At 41.1% G+C, this 16,757-nt stretch overlaps 1 protein-coding gene across 1 annotated transcript in view; it reads right to left on the bottom strand.

Moving 5' to 3' along the window:
- The window catches only part of ABCG1 (ATP-binding cassette, sub-family G (WHITE), member 1), a 55,345-nt gene that overhangs the window by 4,546 nt on the left and 34,042 nt on the right, over window positions 1–16,757 (bottom strand). Inside the window, exons 2-13 of the mRNA XM_009327988.1 lie at window positions 15,637–15,754; window positions 14,739–14,871; window positions 13,275–13,325; window positions 9,302–9,447; window positions 8,517–8,640; window positions 7,311–7,425; window positions 6,467–6,615; window positions 6,182–6,283; window positions 3,548–3,716; window positions 2,682–2,782; window positions 2,081–2,239; window positions 553–671 (exon numbers count right to left, since the gene is read on the bottom strand). Coding sequence (XP_009326263.1) covers window positions 553–671; window positions 2,081–2,239; window positions 2,682–2,782; window positions 3,548–3,716; window positions 6,182–6,283; window positions 6,467–6,615; window positions 7,311–7,425; window positions 8,517–8,640; window positions 9,302–9,447; window positions 13,275–13,325; window positions 14,739–14,871; window positions 15,637–15,754 — 1,486 coding nt within the window. The remainder of the gene's footprint in view (window positions 1–552; window positions 672–2,080; window positions 2,240–2,681; window positions 2,783–3,547; window positions 3,717–6,181; window positions 6,284–6,466; window positions 6,616–7,310; window positions 7,426–8,516; window positions 8,641–9,301; window positions 9,448–13,274; window positions 13,326–14,738; window positions 14,872–15,636; window positions 15,755–16,757) is intronic.

Genomic DNA, 16,757 nt, shown 5'->3' with positions numbered 1-16,757 from the left:
TAAGATAGCTGTCTCAGACAGTGAGAGTGACAGACATAGACAGGATATAAAGTGCCAATCGTTCTTAAAACACTAGCTTAGATTAGAGGTGACACAAATCCCACACTTCTTGTGGCAGCGCTACTGTGAAACTTAAAAACAGGTCTTTATCCAACAAGCCTACCTAGGATACAGCAGTGATTTATACAACATTTTCTTCCAAAATGAGGTGCTGGCATCAATTTCTCAGTTGGGCATACTGTCCCTATTATTTCAGAAATCCACTATTGCAAAATCCAGGAAGATCTGCATGCTGTGCAACCCCACTGAATTCAAGGGGACTGACATGGACTTGTGGCCGATAATCTGTACTGAATGTGCCTATTTATTTCACATCATATACAACATAAAATGCAGTGAGATCATGTGGAGATCATCACCATATGTACGTTTATACTCTAAAAGAATGTGCTGTGAACGTAGTGTCTTTGGCACCCAAAATAACCAACCAAACAAGCAAAGGCAAACAAACAGCATTTCCAGATGGGAGGTTAATGGCCTCCCTAGCAGTACCTGACATAGGAAATGTAGGACATCCACTGGAGGTATGTTGGGATGGTATCAAAGCTGACAAAAAACCCAGAGAACAGAAGCACTGGGATGGCAGTAACTGGGCCCACAAAAGTGGCCACCTGTGAAGAGAAGGAATAGACAGTCTCTTGTTAGACAGCCAGAGAAAAGAATAAAAATTAACTTGCTCTTTCATCTGATGTCCTGACCTCCAGTGAGGAAACAAGCCTTTAAAAGAGCCAACTTTCCTTATGGCAAATCCTCTGTTCTGTGCCAAACCCAAACAGGCAATGCAAACTTACCCTTTAGGCAGTGGGGAGCGATGCCATTCAAGTCCTTCTTATAATGCTACTCCCCCAAATTATCACAGTTCCAAATACTAGGAAATAACTGATTTTTTTGGATGAGATTTCTTGTGAGGGGGAGGTTAGATGCTGTTAGTGGAGGAAAAGGGGTCCCTCTCCTCTTTCTAAACCGTTCTAACTAGCTGATGCCACCGCTGTGCTGGGGATCTGTCCTTTGAAGGACTTGAACCCACCAAGAAGTTTACAGAGCAAGATGGGCACTGTGATTCCCTTGCTTCTCTGAGTATGAGACCCCTCCTTCTAAATATTATCCTTTCTCACTCACTCCCCACTGAGGACACACAGACCTGCCTCCTCATTAACCCCACATGAACAGTAGCTTCAACTGGTCCTAAAACGTTGTGAAGAGGATAAAGAACATCTCCAGCTGGGTGGCTTTGGTGGGGAAGATAGATCTTGACCCAACTCCAGCCTGTCCTCTCTACATCCCCTCCAGGGCAAAGGGCCATACAGGTATTTCTGGGGAGAGCAGAAGCACAGGGATCATACAACAGGGCTTTGCTGGTCTCCACAGGGTGGCACAGAGACGGAATCAAGCCTTCTACTGCAGAAATCTTGATAGCATCACTGCATATTAATGTCAATATCATCTGTTATCATAAGCACCACAAAACAGATCGGCTGTGGAATGGCCACCTCAGCACATCTCCTGCCAGGAAGCAGGATGGAGTTACACGGCCAGCTTCCAGTGTGACAGTCATGCCAACAGCTGCTTCTCTCCCTCCCTCTGCAGAAGTTTAGTTTCTGGGCAAGCCTTTTCCTACCTTGCCTCCTGCAACCTTTTCGTATGTGTATGGAAGAACCCTCTCCTGAGCTACTGATCCTCATGGCCTACCTCCACCTTGTAGATGCATAGAAATGCATCAGTCCTGCAGTTTCTAGGACCTGCTCAGCCTGGGATGAATAGCCAGCGACAAGCCACTCAAGCAGGGGCAGGCACAGCCCCATTCAGATGGGGAAGGAACTTCAGAGCCTCACATCCAGTGCATGTGTATGCTGTTTAAGTTGATGCTAGTGGGAAGCATCAAGTAGCTATATTCAGACCAAGACAACTCTTTGCCTGTCATCTCTCAACAAAGGTCTTGGGGACACAGCAGCAGTCACAGTAAGCAGTCAGTGTCAGGAGACAGCAGGGTTCCTGTGAGACCACAAAACACCATCAGTACCTGGAGGGATGTAGAGGCTGCACCTATGAGAAGACCCAGTGACTGAGCCACCAGGGATGTCATGGTTCCCAAGGCTGCGAAGAGGACAAATCGGAGTGCATCAGATGGCTGTGAAGTCATCCAGTACACAATGCTGCAATAAGCCACAGGAAACATGATCTGCAAGGAGATACACTTGGAGTTAGTCCATTAAAGCCAAACATTCACTGTTACTCTGAATACAATAAAAACATGGGGAGTTCTAGTTAATCCACAGTTCTCAGCCTTTCCATACGTGACAGGCATGGCTGAAGATAATAAATACATCTGCCACAGACTATGATATCTATCTTACTACTTGGGCATTAGAAAACAGATCCCACTCACTTACAGTCCTTTTCAATTCCCCTTCTGCAAAAAAGCAAAGATGGTCATCTGTTTATTAAAGAAATACTGGGTCAGGTCTCAGCTTTTGTTGTCCTGCTGTTTACTCTGAGAGTGCTTCTGATTTGGACCTGAAGCTTCAGCACACACATACGGACAGTTTCTCCACTATTCAGATGGATAAAACACTGCCACGAACTTAAATGGTTCTTGTCTTATTGGAGAGTAGAGCATATACCTGAAAAGGAACATCAGCCATGGTTTTGGCGAGGTAGTAGGCTTTCAGGCTGTACCAGTAGTTCAGATGCTCTCTAAGAAATACTCCCATCTCAAGAGGAACTACAGAGAACACAAATTAGTACGTTAGGTTGTCAGTGTGCAATATTGTTGTACATAATAACATAGTTTATCCATATCTAATCCTGCACTGCTGCAGTCCCATAGAGGGACTGGAACTCTGAGGCCTTTGACAGGCCAGCAATAGCTTCAATGATTCATAATGAAATGTTAAGAGGTCAGCCCTGAGAGTTGCTCACTGTTTAGACTATGTACCAGTCTACTCAGATGACCTGAACCTCCCTTAAAGAGGCTTTTTGAATTAAAAGTGGTGTCAAAACTTAAAGGACCTGGTTACTCCTTTTGATCCAACAGGGAATCCAAAGTAACAGCGCTCCCAGAGGAAGCATGGAACAGTCCATACTGCAGGTGTTTGCTTCTGACACCACATGAATATGCTGATCTTATGCAGGAGTCATGACTTGGAAGTCCTAGAGAAATTATTACATCCTCCCTAAGACCAAACACGAGCTCATGACACGGCTGAGATGCACTGGCATAAGGGGAAATTCCAGTCCGGGACTGTAACGGTGAACTGTCCAGGTTGAGAAACACTGGCAAAACTGGGGAGAGAGAGGTGCCACTGGACAAGCCTATCTCTGTTTGCCTCTACACAGCAGTTTAGTGAGTGCAACATTTATCCCCACACCTGTCTTAGAAGTAGAAGCACATGTCAAACGTTATCTTATATGAAACATACATTACAACACCCTCCCAGCTTACTGCAATCTCCTTGTCCATTGATGTAACAGTACGACTGGCACTCACATGTAAGGACAGTTGGCATGAGCGCAGCAAACATAAGAAACAACATGGAAAAAAAGAGGAAGCCGGAGTTGCTGAGGACTTTCTTAGCTTCATTGCCAATGCCTAAGTAGAGCAAGCCGATGAGCAGTCCAATGCCAATGTGTGAGGTGATACGCAAGTGTGTCAGGACCTACAGGCAAGGAAAGAGCAGTATTTCTCATCAGAAAGTCTGGGCTCAAAAACAATGGCAATATGACTGAAATCAGATATACAGATTGCAGAAAAGGAGTACTTCTGTCCAGAAGACCTTACATACAAATGTTAATTTCCTACTGGCAAACTGGGCTTCAGCTAAGGAACGCTTACTGTAATGAGCTTCCCAGTGTAAATCAGACACACGGCTATTGCAGTACAGAAAATTTCTTCCTGTAAACACAGGCAGAAACCGCAAATGCTGCAACCTGAAATCTTACTCTCTGACAATGACATGGAGCCATTGGCCCTCATTCATCAGGAGAAGGAGACTTTCTCTCTGAATAAAAGATAAATTTCCCAGACCAGAAGAGAGGCAGAAAAGGTATCTCAGGCTTGTAGAGACCAAACTAACTTAATCAGGTATAAATTAGCCTTCTGTGCCTTCTCTGCAATACAGTATTCCTACAAGAGGTATGGAAGAAAAAAAGAAATAGTAAAATTTGGAATGACTGCAAATTTGCAGAACAAAAGAAATAGTAAAATTTGGAACTGCTTTACAGTTGAGCAGGAAAAAAAAAATCTGAAAACCAACACTGTTCTTCAATCTACGCATCAGAAAATAAGTTACAATTTCCCCCTGGTGGAGACGAGGAGAGGACCATATGATCCACAGTTAGTGCTCACACACCTCTGAGATATGCTCTCCAAGCATACCAGAGACATTCTGATTAGCTAGTTGAGCAGTGTGGAGAATGTGAAGCTGTATGTACGCTTTGGATTACAAGAGCCCTCCCACATGAACATGTCAATTTATTTTAGACCAAATATTTGGTACTAGACAAGATGTGCTAACTATTACAATCCTTGAATGACAAATGCACTATAATGTAAAACAGCAAGGGAGAAGAACAAGTTACGGCAAAGAAATGCACTGGCAAAACAACAAATGGGCATAATATATATGGTCTGGAAATAAGAAGATGCTTCCTAACCACTAGAATTGCATAGTTCTGCCGTATCTTTCCAACCAGAGCAGTGGGGAAAACAGCTGATTACTTTTGCTATGGCATTCAATATAGTGTTTCCCTTTCTGAAAGGGAAGGAATACTGTGGTTATCTGACAGCGAAGGCTTGGACACAATGGTCCAGTAGGTTTCTTCCAAGCCTGTAGTTCTGTGTGGACATGTCTACACTGGAAACAGCAGTGTCCTAAAGAGATACCTGCCTGGGTGCAGGGCAAAAGCATTGTAGCTGCAGCATCTGGAGCTCAGTGAAGCTCAGCTTACCCTGCGCAAGGGTAACTTACTCATGCTGTGCTCCACATGGCTCAATTGCTTTTGGTTTCCAAACTACCTTATCTGAATCCACCATATGCCCGCCAGTATAGATATATCGTCTGGCTTTCTCCTTTTCTAAGGACAGATATGTCAAATCAATGCATCAATATATATTAATGTATATATTGTCTTTCCCCCCCTCATGTAAAGCACTGAAAACCTTCCAACACACAGAAAAAGCAGCAGACAAACCCTCCTCAGATTTCTCAAATTGCAAATTTGCCACAGAGAAAACCACTTGGCCAACCAGTACCAATTATACTGTACACAGGTGAGTTCCTTGGACAGGTGTGCACGTAAGGCCTGGTTGAGGAAGCTCATCTCCTTAACTCACACCTGTTAATGAAGGGACAATCCTATCTAGAGGACATTTCAAAGCATCAATCAGACAATGTAAATAGTCCTATCTCTTAAATTCACAAGCAACTCAGCTACTTAGACACAAGAAAAACTTCCCTGAATAAAAAAAAAAAAAGTCCCATTGCATTTTGTTAATGTAAACTAGGCACCCAAAACATTTAATGAACACACATGAAAACTGCAGGATTTGGGATTTTGAAGGGGGTTGTTTATTTTTAAGAAAAAAGGTGAAAGATATGGTTTTTTTCCTTGGGAATGAAGAGTTTCATTATGATACTTACTTCATCTTGATATTAAATGTATGAAAACAGATATGTTCCCTTTTCAGAGAAGCAAAATTTTTAGTTACGAGTTTTCTGTTTCAAAAATAAAGACTTTAAGTATTAACCTTACATCACACTGAAATTATCATCTCTGCCACACTGAATTTTCTGGAAAAACTGATTTTGTGACATACCAGTACAACTTCTCACTCACTTTTCAGTATGATAACTAACTGAATAAGAGACCTGCCAGCACAGAGGGGATTTAAGCTTTAAGTTTTTAGGCCAGATGCTTCTGAGTTCCTCTGAAGAAAACTGTTGTTCACAATGAAGACGGTACAGTTAATTGCAAGACTGAAAGATCAGTCTCTTTCCTTTGAAATTCTGTGATGATCTTCATGCGTGGGCTGTTGGACAGGACCTTTAAGGCATATTACACTACCTCACAACCAACTGAACAGACCTTTTGGCTACAAAAGTTATTATAATGGCAGTCTTACCGAATCCCTCATGATGGTGAGAAAAGTTCTTTTGAAGAGGATACAGAACTGGGTTAAGCAGCTGGCAGAGAAGCTGTGGCAGCCTTCTGTGGAGGAGGAATCCTGCGGAAACACATAAAAGAATAAACTTCTTTCTTTGCAATATCTTGCTTGGTTTTCATTCACAAAACCCCACTCTCATCAGCTGAATGTGCCCAGAAACCTCCTCCACTGACCGAGGATTTAAATTCTCTTCCTCCCCCTCCAGCCTCAAGCCATGCCCCTTAGTTGTGATATACAAAATACCTCTTCAGAAGGCCGGTGCCAGAGGAAGGGATTCAACTCATTCTCACCACCAACATCTCTCTTGTAGTCTGTGTCACATATCCTGTCCCGTACTGCCCGTACCAGCCGGCCATTCTGGTCTCCATATTCACCGGATGCTACTTCCATTACTACAAAAAACAGAAGGTAAGTTACTGGTTTATACTACTGGCTAGTCACAAGCCTTATTAGATCCCCTTGATTCTGTAGCATTGTCAGAAACAGGAGTTGTGTCTAGAACAGGCTCTAAAATGCCACATGCAAATTCATACGTATATACACATAATTTAAATGTATCTTTCTACAAATCTTCAGAGAGTTCTCTTCATCCTGGAAGCTAAATGAACCATTTTAGATGAAAGGCAGTGAATACGGGATAGCTTTGGTAATAAAAAACTACAAAAGTCTATTTTTGTGGCCCTTACTGCTTCTTTGGAATTATGAAACAACAATGAAAAAACCCTCAATGCTATTAGCTGTACAATACCACAGTGGTATTGTTCAAGATAAAAAAACAAAATACTGGAGTCACTTTGAAAAGCCACTAAGATTAATTACTATGAAACACTAAAGAATATGTTTTATCTTTCATTTCCTGGACCTGGACTTCCACCAGAGAGAAATATTCACTAAATTTTACCACTAGATGGCATTCAAATTACTTAGAAAAAATTGGAATAATTTTATTTTTAATTTTGATACATATATGTACACACGCACATACGTATATATGTACAAAAGTATAAAACACACCATGGTCCCCATTACCCTGAATGTGCTAATCGAATACAAAATAAATTAAATAAACTATGCAAATTGTCCTTACCAAAATCTGCTGGATTGTGGTAGGTTGGGCAATTCAACCCCAAATCTCTCAAGTAAGGGACTAGGTTTAATACCTTCCCACGGTAAATGCATTGACCTTGACTTAAAACATAGAGCTGGAAAACAAGGCAAAGAAAAGAAAAAGAAAAAATAAAAAGAGAAAAGACAAATGTGAAATAGCATCAAAATATTTGAACCTGCTATCTGTATGACAGCAATCCATGAACCTAATGACCTTTTCTTGTCTCTGTGGGAAGAACACCTTGGGAAGATTTGTCACCACTTGGAACTACCTTTGCATGGAATTATAACTAATGGAAAATGAAATGCTTAAGGTTTGAATTCTGCAAACATTTCCTCCAGGACTTAAAGCACATTAACACAGAAACAGACTAATTCCAGCCTTAGACACATGCTGAAAATAGGCAAGAAACTGTAGAGCTGAACCATCTAATTTCCACACATTATGGATATTTTGGGCTGGGAGATGAGGCTGGTGAATGCAGGAATGGAAGGAGAGGTGGAACAGCAGAGCAATGGGAAACAGCCTCATTCTTCTTACCTTTAGCCACGCTATTGACTTTAAATAAACCTCCTTGCCAGACTGGCAATCTGCAAGAGCTTGTTCACCTATGGTACAGTAGGTTTTCTCTTGGCTCTCACAGGTCTAATTTAAATCTCCTAACAAGATTAAAGTAAATTTAAATCTAACCTAAACATGCATGGTCCACATCCTGTTGTTAGGTTGGAGAAAAGATCTCCAACTGACTTCATTTCAATTACTATTATTTCACGTGAATAAACTCTTCTGAATTTACACCTGTGTAGCTAGGATGAGAACGTGTACTAGCAACATTGCAGACATTGGCACTAAAGCTCTCTTGTTTTTAAATTACTCTAATTTACTTTACTGACAGCCCTGTGCCCAGGAGCAGTGGTGGGTGAAGGCATGAAAATCGCAAGTGCGATAATCATGATTTCACAAACATATCAGCCAGATTCTTTAAAAACATTACATGTAAATAATGGAAACAGGCAGAAGGAGAAAAAAAAAATCAAAAAGTATATTTCGCTCTTATTTATTTAATTTCTTTATTTGATTTGGAACCATAGACTAGAATTATTCATGTTTTTACTTCAAGAGTGTAGCCTTAAAAGTATAACCTACCTAAACCACACATAAAGAAAAAAAGTTTGAGAATAGTACCTGATCAAATAACTCGAACAGTTTAGCACTGGGCTGGTGAATTGTGCAGATGATGGACCTGCCACCCTGGGCTAAAGCCTTCATGAGAGAGACAACCTGAAAACATGATGCACTATCCAAGCCGCTGAATAAAAAGAAAGAAGTTTGTTATCCACAGGTCCATAGGCACCACTCAAAACTAGCAGACGTATTTGCTACTTTGGTCTCTTACAATTACCCTTTTATCAATTTTATCATATGCCAACCTTATGCTTGTATTTTTCCATCAGTCTTTCAATTAAGTTGGAAACATGCATGAGAATGAAAAAGTTGCCTTAAGGGACTTCTACATTTTAGGACTGCAGATTTAAATGCTCCCAACTTTAATGAATAGATACATATTCATAGCTCTCCCAGCCTCCTCCTAGACTGATCACAGAATTTGATTCTAAATATGCTACGTTCATTATTAAAAGTCACACTTTAAAATGCTTATATTCAAGCTATCTTTGCTTGAAAAAGAGAACTCATGCCACAATCTGAAAAAATTTTCCTCTCCGTCTTCCTTCCTGTTTCAGTTTGTGTCTCCTTTAAGAATTATTCATAGTCCCACGGTCCGACGGTTACAGCAGTGACCCAAGCCACTAAGTAGCCAAATCAAATTATTTCTTGTGGCCTTATTCAGTACTTAGAGGCAACACAAAATTAGCCTTTTCCAAGGACTTAGAGATGAATAACCTTTCTGCAGCACTGTTCTACTATATAAAGCAATATTTGTCTATCTTTCATTTTTGGCCTTGAAGTACCTGGTTGGTTCATCAAAAAACATGACAGGAGGATTGTTCACCAGCTCCAAAGCAATGGCAAGACGCTTTCTCTGGCCTCCAGAAAGACTCCCAGTCCTCGTATTGGCACATGTCAGCAAACCAAGGGCTGTCAATATTTCTTTTACCTAGAGGAAACACAACAGTGTGTCATTTAAATTTGTTAGCACGAAAGAAAAACCTCTCTACTGATTTTCATGGAGAATGTAAACTAGTTCATGACTTTGTTTCACCATCCATACACCGAAGCCTTTTCCCATCTAATGGAGCATTTATTAGATTCAGTGGGGCTTAACAGCCTACCATTTACTATTTTGACCCAAATTCTACTTGTTTGTCCTACATGACCTGTCTCAGTAAGGAAGCCTTGCCTGTGAAAATGGAGTGGAAATCAGTTCTTCTATAGCACCCCTTTGATATGGCACCGATATCAAAAGAGCTTTGCATCATGCGAGGAGTTACCACACAGTGAAACCAAGAAGCTTCTTTCAACAGAACTTCTAGGCTGTATTTACAAGGGACTGCAGAACTGTGTAACAAGAATCAGTAAATCTGCTCTTATCCCACCTGTTCATCAGAGTCTGCTCTTTATAAAGTGCGGCCATTGATTTTAAGTGTTTTCATTCTCCTCAGAGCCAATTCAGTTGTCACACGTACTCTCAGATGTTTGGGACTTCCCTCAAGGCATGGCCTTAGGAAGGGCACAGTTTGTCCCAGGGTCTTTGGAGCAAAAGGAGAACAACCCCAGCCGCTATGAATTTTTCTGTTTCAGTGATTGTAGATCCGGCCTGGTAGCCCTATATGAGGAAAATAGCTCTTTGGCATCAGTAAAAACATGGACATAAAAATGAGTGAATCCAAGCTATGCTGCTCATGCAATTAAAAAATCTACCACTTAAAAGGCAGAAAGAAATCCCAGACATTTAATACTTCACTGAAGTATAGGAAAAGGAGCCTGTCGTTTTTTAAAGTAATAGTTGCTTGGGTGGAGGAATTTTTCCAGAAAGCGTGGCTAACATGGTAAAAAATGGTCAGACCAACCAGGGCCTGACCCTTCACTTGTCCTGATTTTGATTTCCAGGAGCTACCTCTCCCAGTAAGAGGGGGTGAAAAAAGAACAAAACCCACTAAACCTCGTTCTCAGAGAGAAGAGCCCAACTACCTCCTTCCCTTTATCTCTAGGAAGGATGCTACGGGACACGGGCAGCACAAGCTAGGTCAACTAGAAACTTAAACTATGGTTCACTGGAGGATTTTTCACTTGTCCCTGTTTTAAATGAGCATCTGTAATCTTGCTAACACAAGTGCATAAATTCATAAAATTTATCTATGATAAACATTTACCTTACAATTTACAACAATAAAATGAATGATCTAGTCCAGCACAGGCCAGTAACACCAACTAGAAAATGACTGCTCTTCTAATATGAGTTGAATAAATGCATACAGCACACGTTTTTCCTCGAAGAGCTGTTTGTAATTACAGTGACAGTGTAAACAAGTGAATTAACTTGTTTGGCCTAACTTACTAAAGTGTATATGAATTAAGACTTTCAAAGTACAAATAAAATTAACAGCTATTTCTAAACAAATGTATTTTACAATAAAAAATCTGTGTTTAGCTTGTTTAAAAAAAAAAAAGTATTTGAGAGAACAAAGCAATCTTAAGCTACCAAACATATGTTGATTTGCCTAAGTTTCCCTCTCCGGAGCTCCTTCTGGTTTTCAAGGATTCTCTGAGATTGAAGAAATGCCAAATGTTCCAATTTGGAAATAAATAGAGATAAAAGACAGCCACAGAAATGGCTGCTCTACCTTTGAAGTTGCCATAGTTTTCACGTTTCAGGCAAAGGGTATACTTTTCACCAGATGGGTCAGAAGTAGTGTCACCTTCTCCTTTATAAACCTCTGCTTAAGAATCAGATGCAGCTACTGTCAGAGGCGTCTTTTACTAGAATAAGAGACTCCTCTGAAATTATTAAGTCCAACAAGTCAAGTTCAGGCCTCCATCAGATAAAAAAAATTAATTAAACGGGCATCTGGGGAGGAGCAGGAAGCCTCTCATATTCCTGAGACAGCAGGCCACAACTTTCTCATGTCCATGCTCCAATCCCACTCTTGTGTCCCCTCATCTCCTCCTTCCTCCTGCACAGCTTGGTTTCCGTTGAGTCCTGCAAGGTGGCTTCTTCCAGTCACCTGCATGATTTCCTAATTTGCTCATGCAGGGTCTCCTCAGTGCATGGCTTTGGGAACACAAAATGCACCAAAATGAAAATCTCACCCTTCTTTCTATTTATGAAAAAGAACACTGAAAAATCATGGAAAGCCCAAACCTTGAATTTTACAAGAGTAATGATAGCAAAAACATTGGGAGCTTCCTACACCAATAGTAACCTACACCCTTTTCATTGGTGGGACAACTGAGCTGCTAAGCCACTAGAAGTCTTGTCCAGAGTAACACACGTCCCTAACAAAGGTAGAAGAAGCAGCCAGCTTTCTTGGAAGGTAAATCTCAATGTTAGCCATGGGGCCATATTATCACATGAGCTGCATTAGCCCTCAGCATAACCCCCACATAACAGAGGCTTCCTCCTTGAGGAGGCAGTGTATGAGAGATCATACCGTCTCCTTGTTGGTGCTGTCTTATGCTGGACTGAAACATAGCTTGAGGCCAGCCAAAACACCTCCAAACACTTTCTGAACTACCGTTTCACTTTTCACGACTCTCTCAACAGCCTGAACCATCTCTGCTTTCACCAGTGCCATGATTTTTTGTTTACGTTTAGCTCCAGACATTACCCTCCCTGGGCATATATGGTTTTGAGACACGCTGTGCAGCACCGAACTGTTCCTCTCCTAGGCTTTGGCATGCTCTGCTAACTCCACCCAAGCACAGAGAGACACCTGAGCTCTGAGTGTCCTTAGGAATACACAGGCCCAGACTGTGTATTCCATTTTAAGTGCAGAATGAATGTGTTGAAAGGGCACATTTCCAGCCCTTTAAAGTATAACTGAGGTAACCAAATTCAGTTGAGAAAGCTGCCTCATGCACAAGCTAACATGTCAGAAGCCATTTTGTCTAGTCAGACACCTCCAAGGTGTTTTCTTTAAAAGGACAGCCCTGTGTCAGAACAAATGACTGGGAGGAATCATAGCAATCAGATGGGTGAGAGGAGCACACTTCCTAGTGTAGGTCCAGCTGGGTTATAGGTCTCCACGGGCAAAAACACACCAGGACTTCTCTCCCACTCAGGAAAGTCATATGTCAGCCGCAGGCAGAAGCAGGACAGTGCAGCACATGTGCAAGAGTAAATGGTGCAACTCATTCCCAGTGTTTTAGAAAAGATATGTGCATGTTTTAGCCTGGTTTCCTACTTGTCCAAACCTCAGTCACCCAACACAGCTTCAAAATACATTAGTCTGTATCTCAACTGCAACTGCATTAACTTGTCCAGTGCAACAATATGCCCACCAGCACAGCCATGAAGATCAACACTTTCAAACACGAGCACAGAAATTTCTGCAGCAGTTACAAGAACTGCTGAGTTTTTCATTAGTCCTTGGAAAAATTAAGGCCTACGCTCACCATTGCCAGACATGACTGACTTACCTCACCACACATGAGATGCCTGAGCCCTCAGACATGCATGGACGAGAATCTAAGGTGCTAAGGTACATTAAAAGGAATCCTACAAAACCTGTGTTTTTACCTGAATTTATTTCAGTAGATCTTTTACAATTATCTACTCAGTCTCATACTGAAAGCAACTTTCATAAAGACTGTAGTAAACATTCCCTCATAATGATAGCTGTCAACTTTGAGGTTATGATTTATTCTATCATTACAAGTCCAATGCAATTTAATGTTAGGTAAAAATGTCTGCTTTACAGAGCTCACTTCACAGCCCTCTTTGGCATCCCCCAAAATTCTCAGTTTGCTGGACAGTATACATACCATTTCTCTCCTGCCTTCATCTTTCTCTTGAAGTTTCAGATGAGCAGATACCTGGAATGCAATACAATGGAATTTGATTTTGAACTGGTCTGAAGCACAACAACCAGTTACCGTGGATGTCTCAGGCACAGCATCCCAACGTACCATTTAAACAACTTCTTTCAACCCAGTCAGGAAAGTTTAAGTTGAACTATAATATTCAAATGACAAGCATCACATACGCCTGTGCAGTAGGTAACTGAGTACAATCTGATTTAAGCAATCACTCAAGCATCTGACAAAAAGCGTATTAGAAAAGAAAAGCCATTCTGCAAGTCAAAGAGCTTGCAAGGAAGATGGGAGAGTCATGTTTTTTGCGCAGCCACTAACTTCCCAGGCAATGCTAGAATCACAGTTTATTTGCGCTTCATCCATACCATAATGATAACTAAACTCTGCCATTCTCCCAGACGTGAACAAATGAGTACAGAAATAAATAATCTTGTGAAAGATGTCAACTGCTGTCCTAAGAGGCAGCTCCACAAAACATTATGATTAACCCTTATTAGAACCAATTAAACTGTTAAGTAATTATTTTTGTCAAAGCCTTGATTGATTAATTTAGACAGTAAGTATCATCTGGGCCCAATTCTACAAAAGTGGCCCTATGGGATTCTGACTACAAAGTTCAAGTAAACAGAACTTCTTCCTCACAGAGAAGTGCCTTTGCAGAAAATTAGCCACATAAAAACTACAGTGATTTCTTCTGACCTTAAAATTTGTGAATTGATGCTGGCATACAGTAGAAGCAACCGTAGCCTTATTTTGATAACATCCTCTGAGAAAAACCGGCTCGTTTCTCCAACTGAGCAACAGGCACTTCTAGACTGATTGATCAAGCTGGCAATTAGTAAACTTCTTGATGCTATGAAAAACAGTAAGAATTTATGTTGCCTGTAAGCCTTGGGATTATTGTGTTCCTGTTGTTTTCCTGTGAAGAACTGGAAAAGATTTTATACAATGCCTTTTCTTTAATAAAGGCACAAAAGAGTAGAAGTAGCAGAGACACCACGCTCAAGTCAAAATAGCACTTTGCAGTCAGAACATGGAAGATGGGGAGAAAGAGAGAGACAAGGTTACTCATCCACCACCCAAGAAAAAAGACGGTCCCTACAAAGGCTCATTCTGTGCAGAATTTCAGGTTCTATTCTCTAGGAGGTCTAAGGAGTAGAGCCTTAGGTTTTCTTCCAAATCATAATGCTGGTGACAAATTGAAAACCATAAAGCTAAAGAAGCTCAGACAACCCCTAGAAGGATGAGCCTGAAATGGAATTCAAGGCATCACCAAAGTCCAAGCACTTTCATTGAGTGGGATCAAATAGAGATAACGGCTCGTGGCATTACCAGGAGTAAGAACATGTGCACAATACACACAGATTTTTCCATTTTCTCCTGCCCAAATAGATTTAGAGCAACAAAGCTCACCATCATAGCTTCCTGGACAGTCAGATGAGGAAGGAGCATGTCATCTTGCATGATGTAGCAGGAGACTTTGCGAAAAGAGCGCAGGTCACGAGGTTGTCCATTGATGAGAATTTCTCCTTTCATTCCCGTCTCTCTGAAACAAACCAAGAAAATAACCAGGGGTGAATCTTGCCTTCACTTGTGCTGCCACCAGGCCTCAGTATGTAGACATCTGAGGCAATTATTGCCCACTATGGAATAAAACTGTTAAAGTGGATAGAGATTAATTTATTTCATGATTATGCTCTCTTTCATTAGAGGCTTCACACAGTGTTGATGAAAATTTTACTCAAAGTTAGTACAAACTGTGTGCTGTCTCATACGAATGTCTGAAAAAATATCAAGCCATTCAAGTGACTTTTTTTTAGGTTTCTCTATCCTGTTCCTTGTGCCCTAATGACAACAACACAGAGACACTTTGTATTTGGCCGTGTAACAGGGGATTCAGGAAGATGAACCACAGTCACGTCACACATTGCAGTTTGGTCAAGAAGACATCAACACTATGAAAGTGGTGAGTAAAAAGGGTCATTTTTTTCAAGTGTTTATAAAATGTGATTTAAAAAATATCACAAACATAAGGTACTGAGTCAGATTAGTTACACAACTAGAAAGGAGAAATTTTTTTGTGTTTTGGAGTTTAAATTGCTTCCTATTTTTGGATCAGACTTGTTAACAGATAAATCCTAAGTGACCAGAACAGGACAAACAGAAAAATAAAAGCAATAAGAATCTAATTCAAAATCTGTAAAATACCTGTTTTCTACAAACACTGGGGTAAGATTTCTTCTGCTATTGTCTCCGAGGAGCCATCATGCTAGGTGATCTTATCTTACTTGGGATTTTCATTGTTACTGACCTGTATCCTGCCAGAATGTTCATGAGCGTTGACTTCCCAGCTCCTGAAGGACCCATAATTGCAACAAGTTCTCCACTGCTGAACTTCCCTGAAATTCCTTTCAAAAGGGTCTTATAACCTGAAAGAAGAAAGAAAAGTTCACTGAACCCTTTGCAATCATGTCTGGGGGGCAATGAAAGTTCATTTCCACTAAACAATGATGACAAATAGGCATTAGCAGGTACCTGCTGAGAGGTTGATGCTAAGATCAGCACACTGCAGTAACTATCGAAAGCCAAATTCTGAGGGGGAGCAGCAGCCTCCTCCCACTACACAAGTAGTATGGTGGGATTACAGGATCACACACTCTTGATTCACTCTAGGAAAATTTTCAAACAGGGCTAAGAAGCCTTGCTGCCGTTTTCTAAGTGTCTTCTCAGAGTATTTTACTAGGATGCTGGCGTCTCTGTTAAAATATCTAATACTCCACAGTTAACGTAACTCCCCAGCCTTGGAGCAGACTGCCCTCCAACCACTGCAGCTTCAATGCCAGAAGTCTGCCCTCTCACCAAAACAACAACTTCCTGGAGAGTAATAGGCATGATCTCAAAGGCAAAGCCCTACGTTTTTGTTCATTCCCTGCTAAAAGAGGTGTGACAAGAAACACAGCAAAGGGAGACATACAGGAAAAGACGAACCTGCTTCATTCTATTATCATCAGAACTCTAAAGGCTTGCCTAGACAGGGAGACTGACCACAATAACTCTGTAAAAATAATTCCTAGGGAAATACTTATTCCAGATTAAGAACATGCAGGTTTTCTTCTCATGCAGATTAATCCACTTCAGAAGATCATGCCACAATAATTATGTCCTCAGGCAAAGCTGTTCTAGAATAACCACAGCGCCATCTTCAAATATCTCACCCTAATCCTGAGTAAATTACCTTTGTCAATATACCTTAATTTAAACCCCAAACTCCATGTTGCTCTAGGTGTAAGCAAACTGGACTCCAATGAGAATTCCAGATTTGGACTTAGCTGCATCGATCTTGTCCTGCATGATTCCCATTTTAAGGCATAAGGATTGGGTGGGGAGGGTGGAGAGGGCCCTGACCACATTTAGACTTTCAGGATCTCTTTC

The sequence above is a fragment of the Pygoscelis adeliae genome, unplaced genomic scaffold (assembly GCF_000699105.1).
Source record: "Pygoscelis adeliae isolate BGI_AS28 unplaced genomic scaffold, ASM69910v1 Scaffold154, whole genome shotgun sequence".
NCBI classification, from domain to species: Eukaryota; Metazoa; Chordata; class Aves; order Sphenisciformes; family Spheniscidae; genus Pygoscelis; species Pygoscelis adeliae.
Note: the sequence above shows the minus strand (reverse complement) of the source record. Positions and strands in the feature narration are given on the sequence as shown.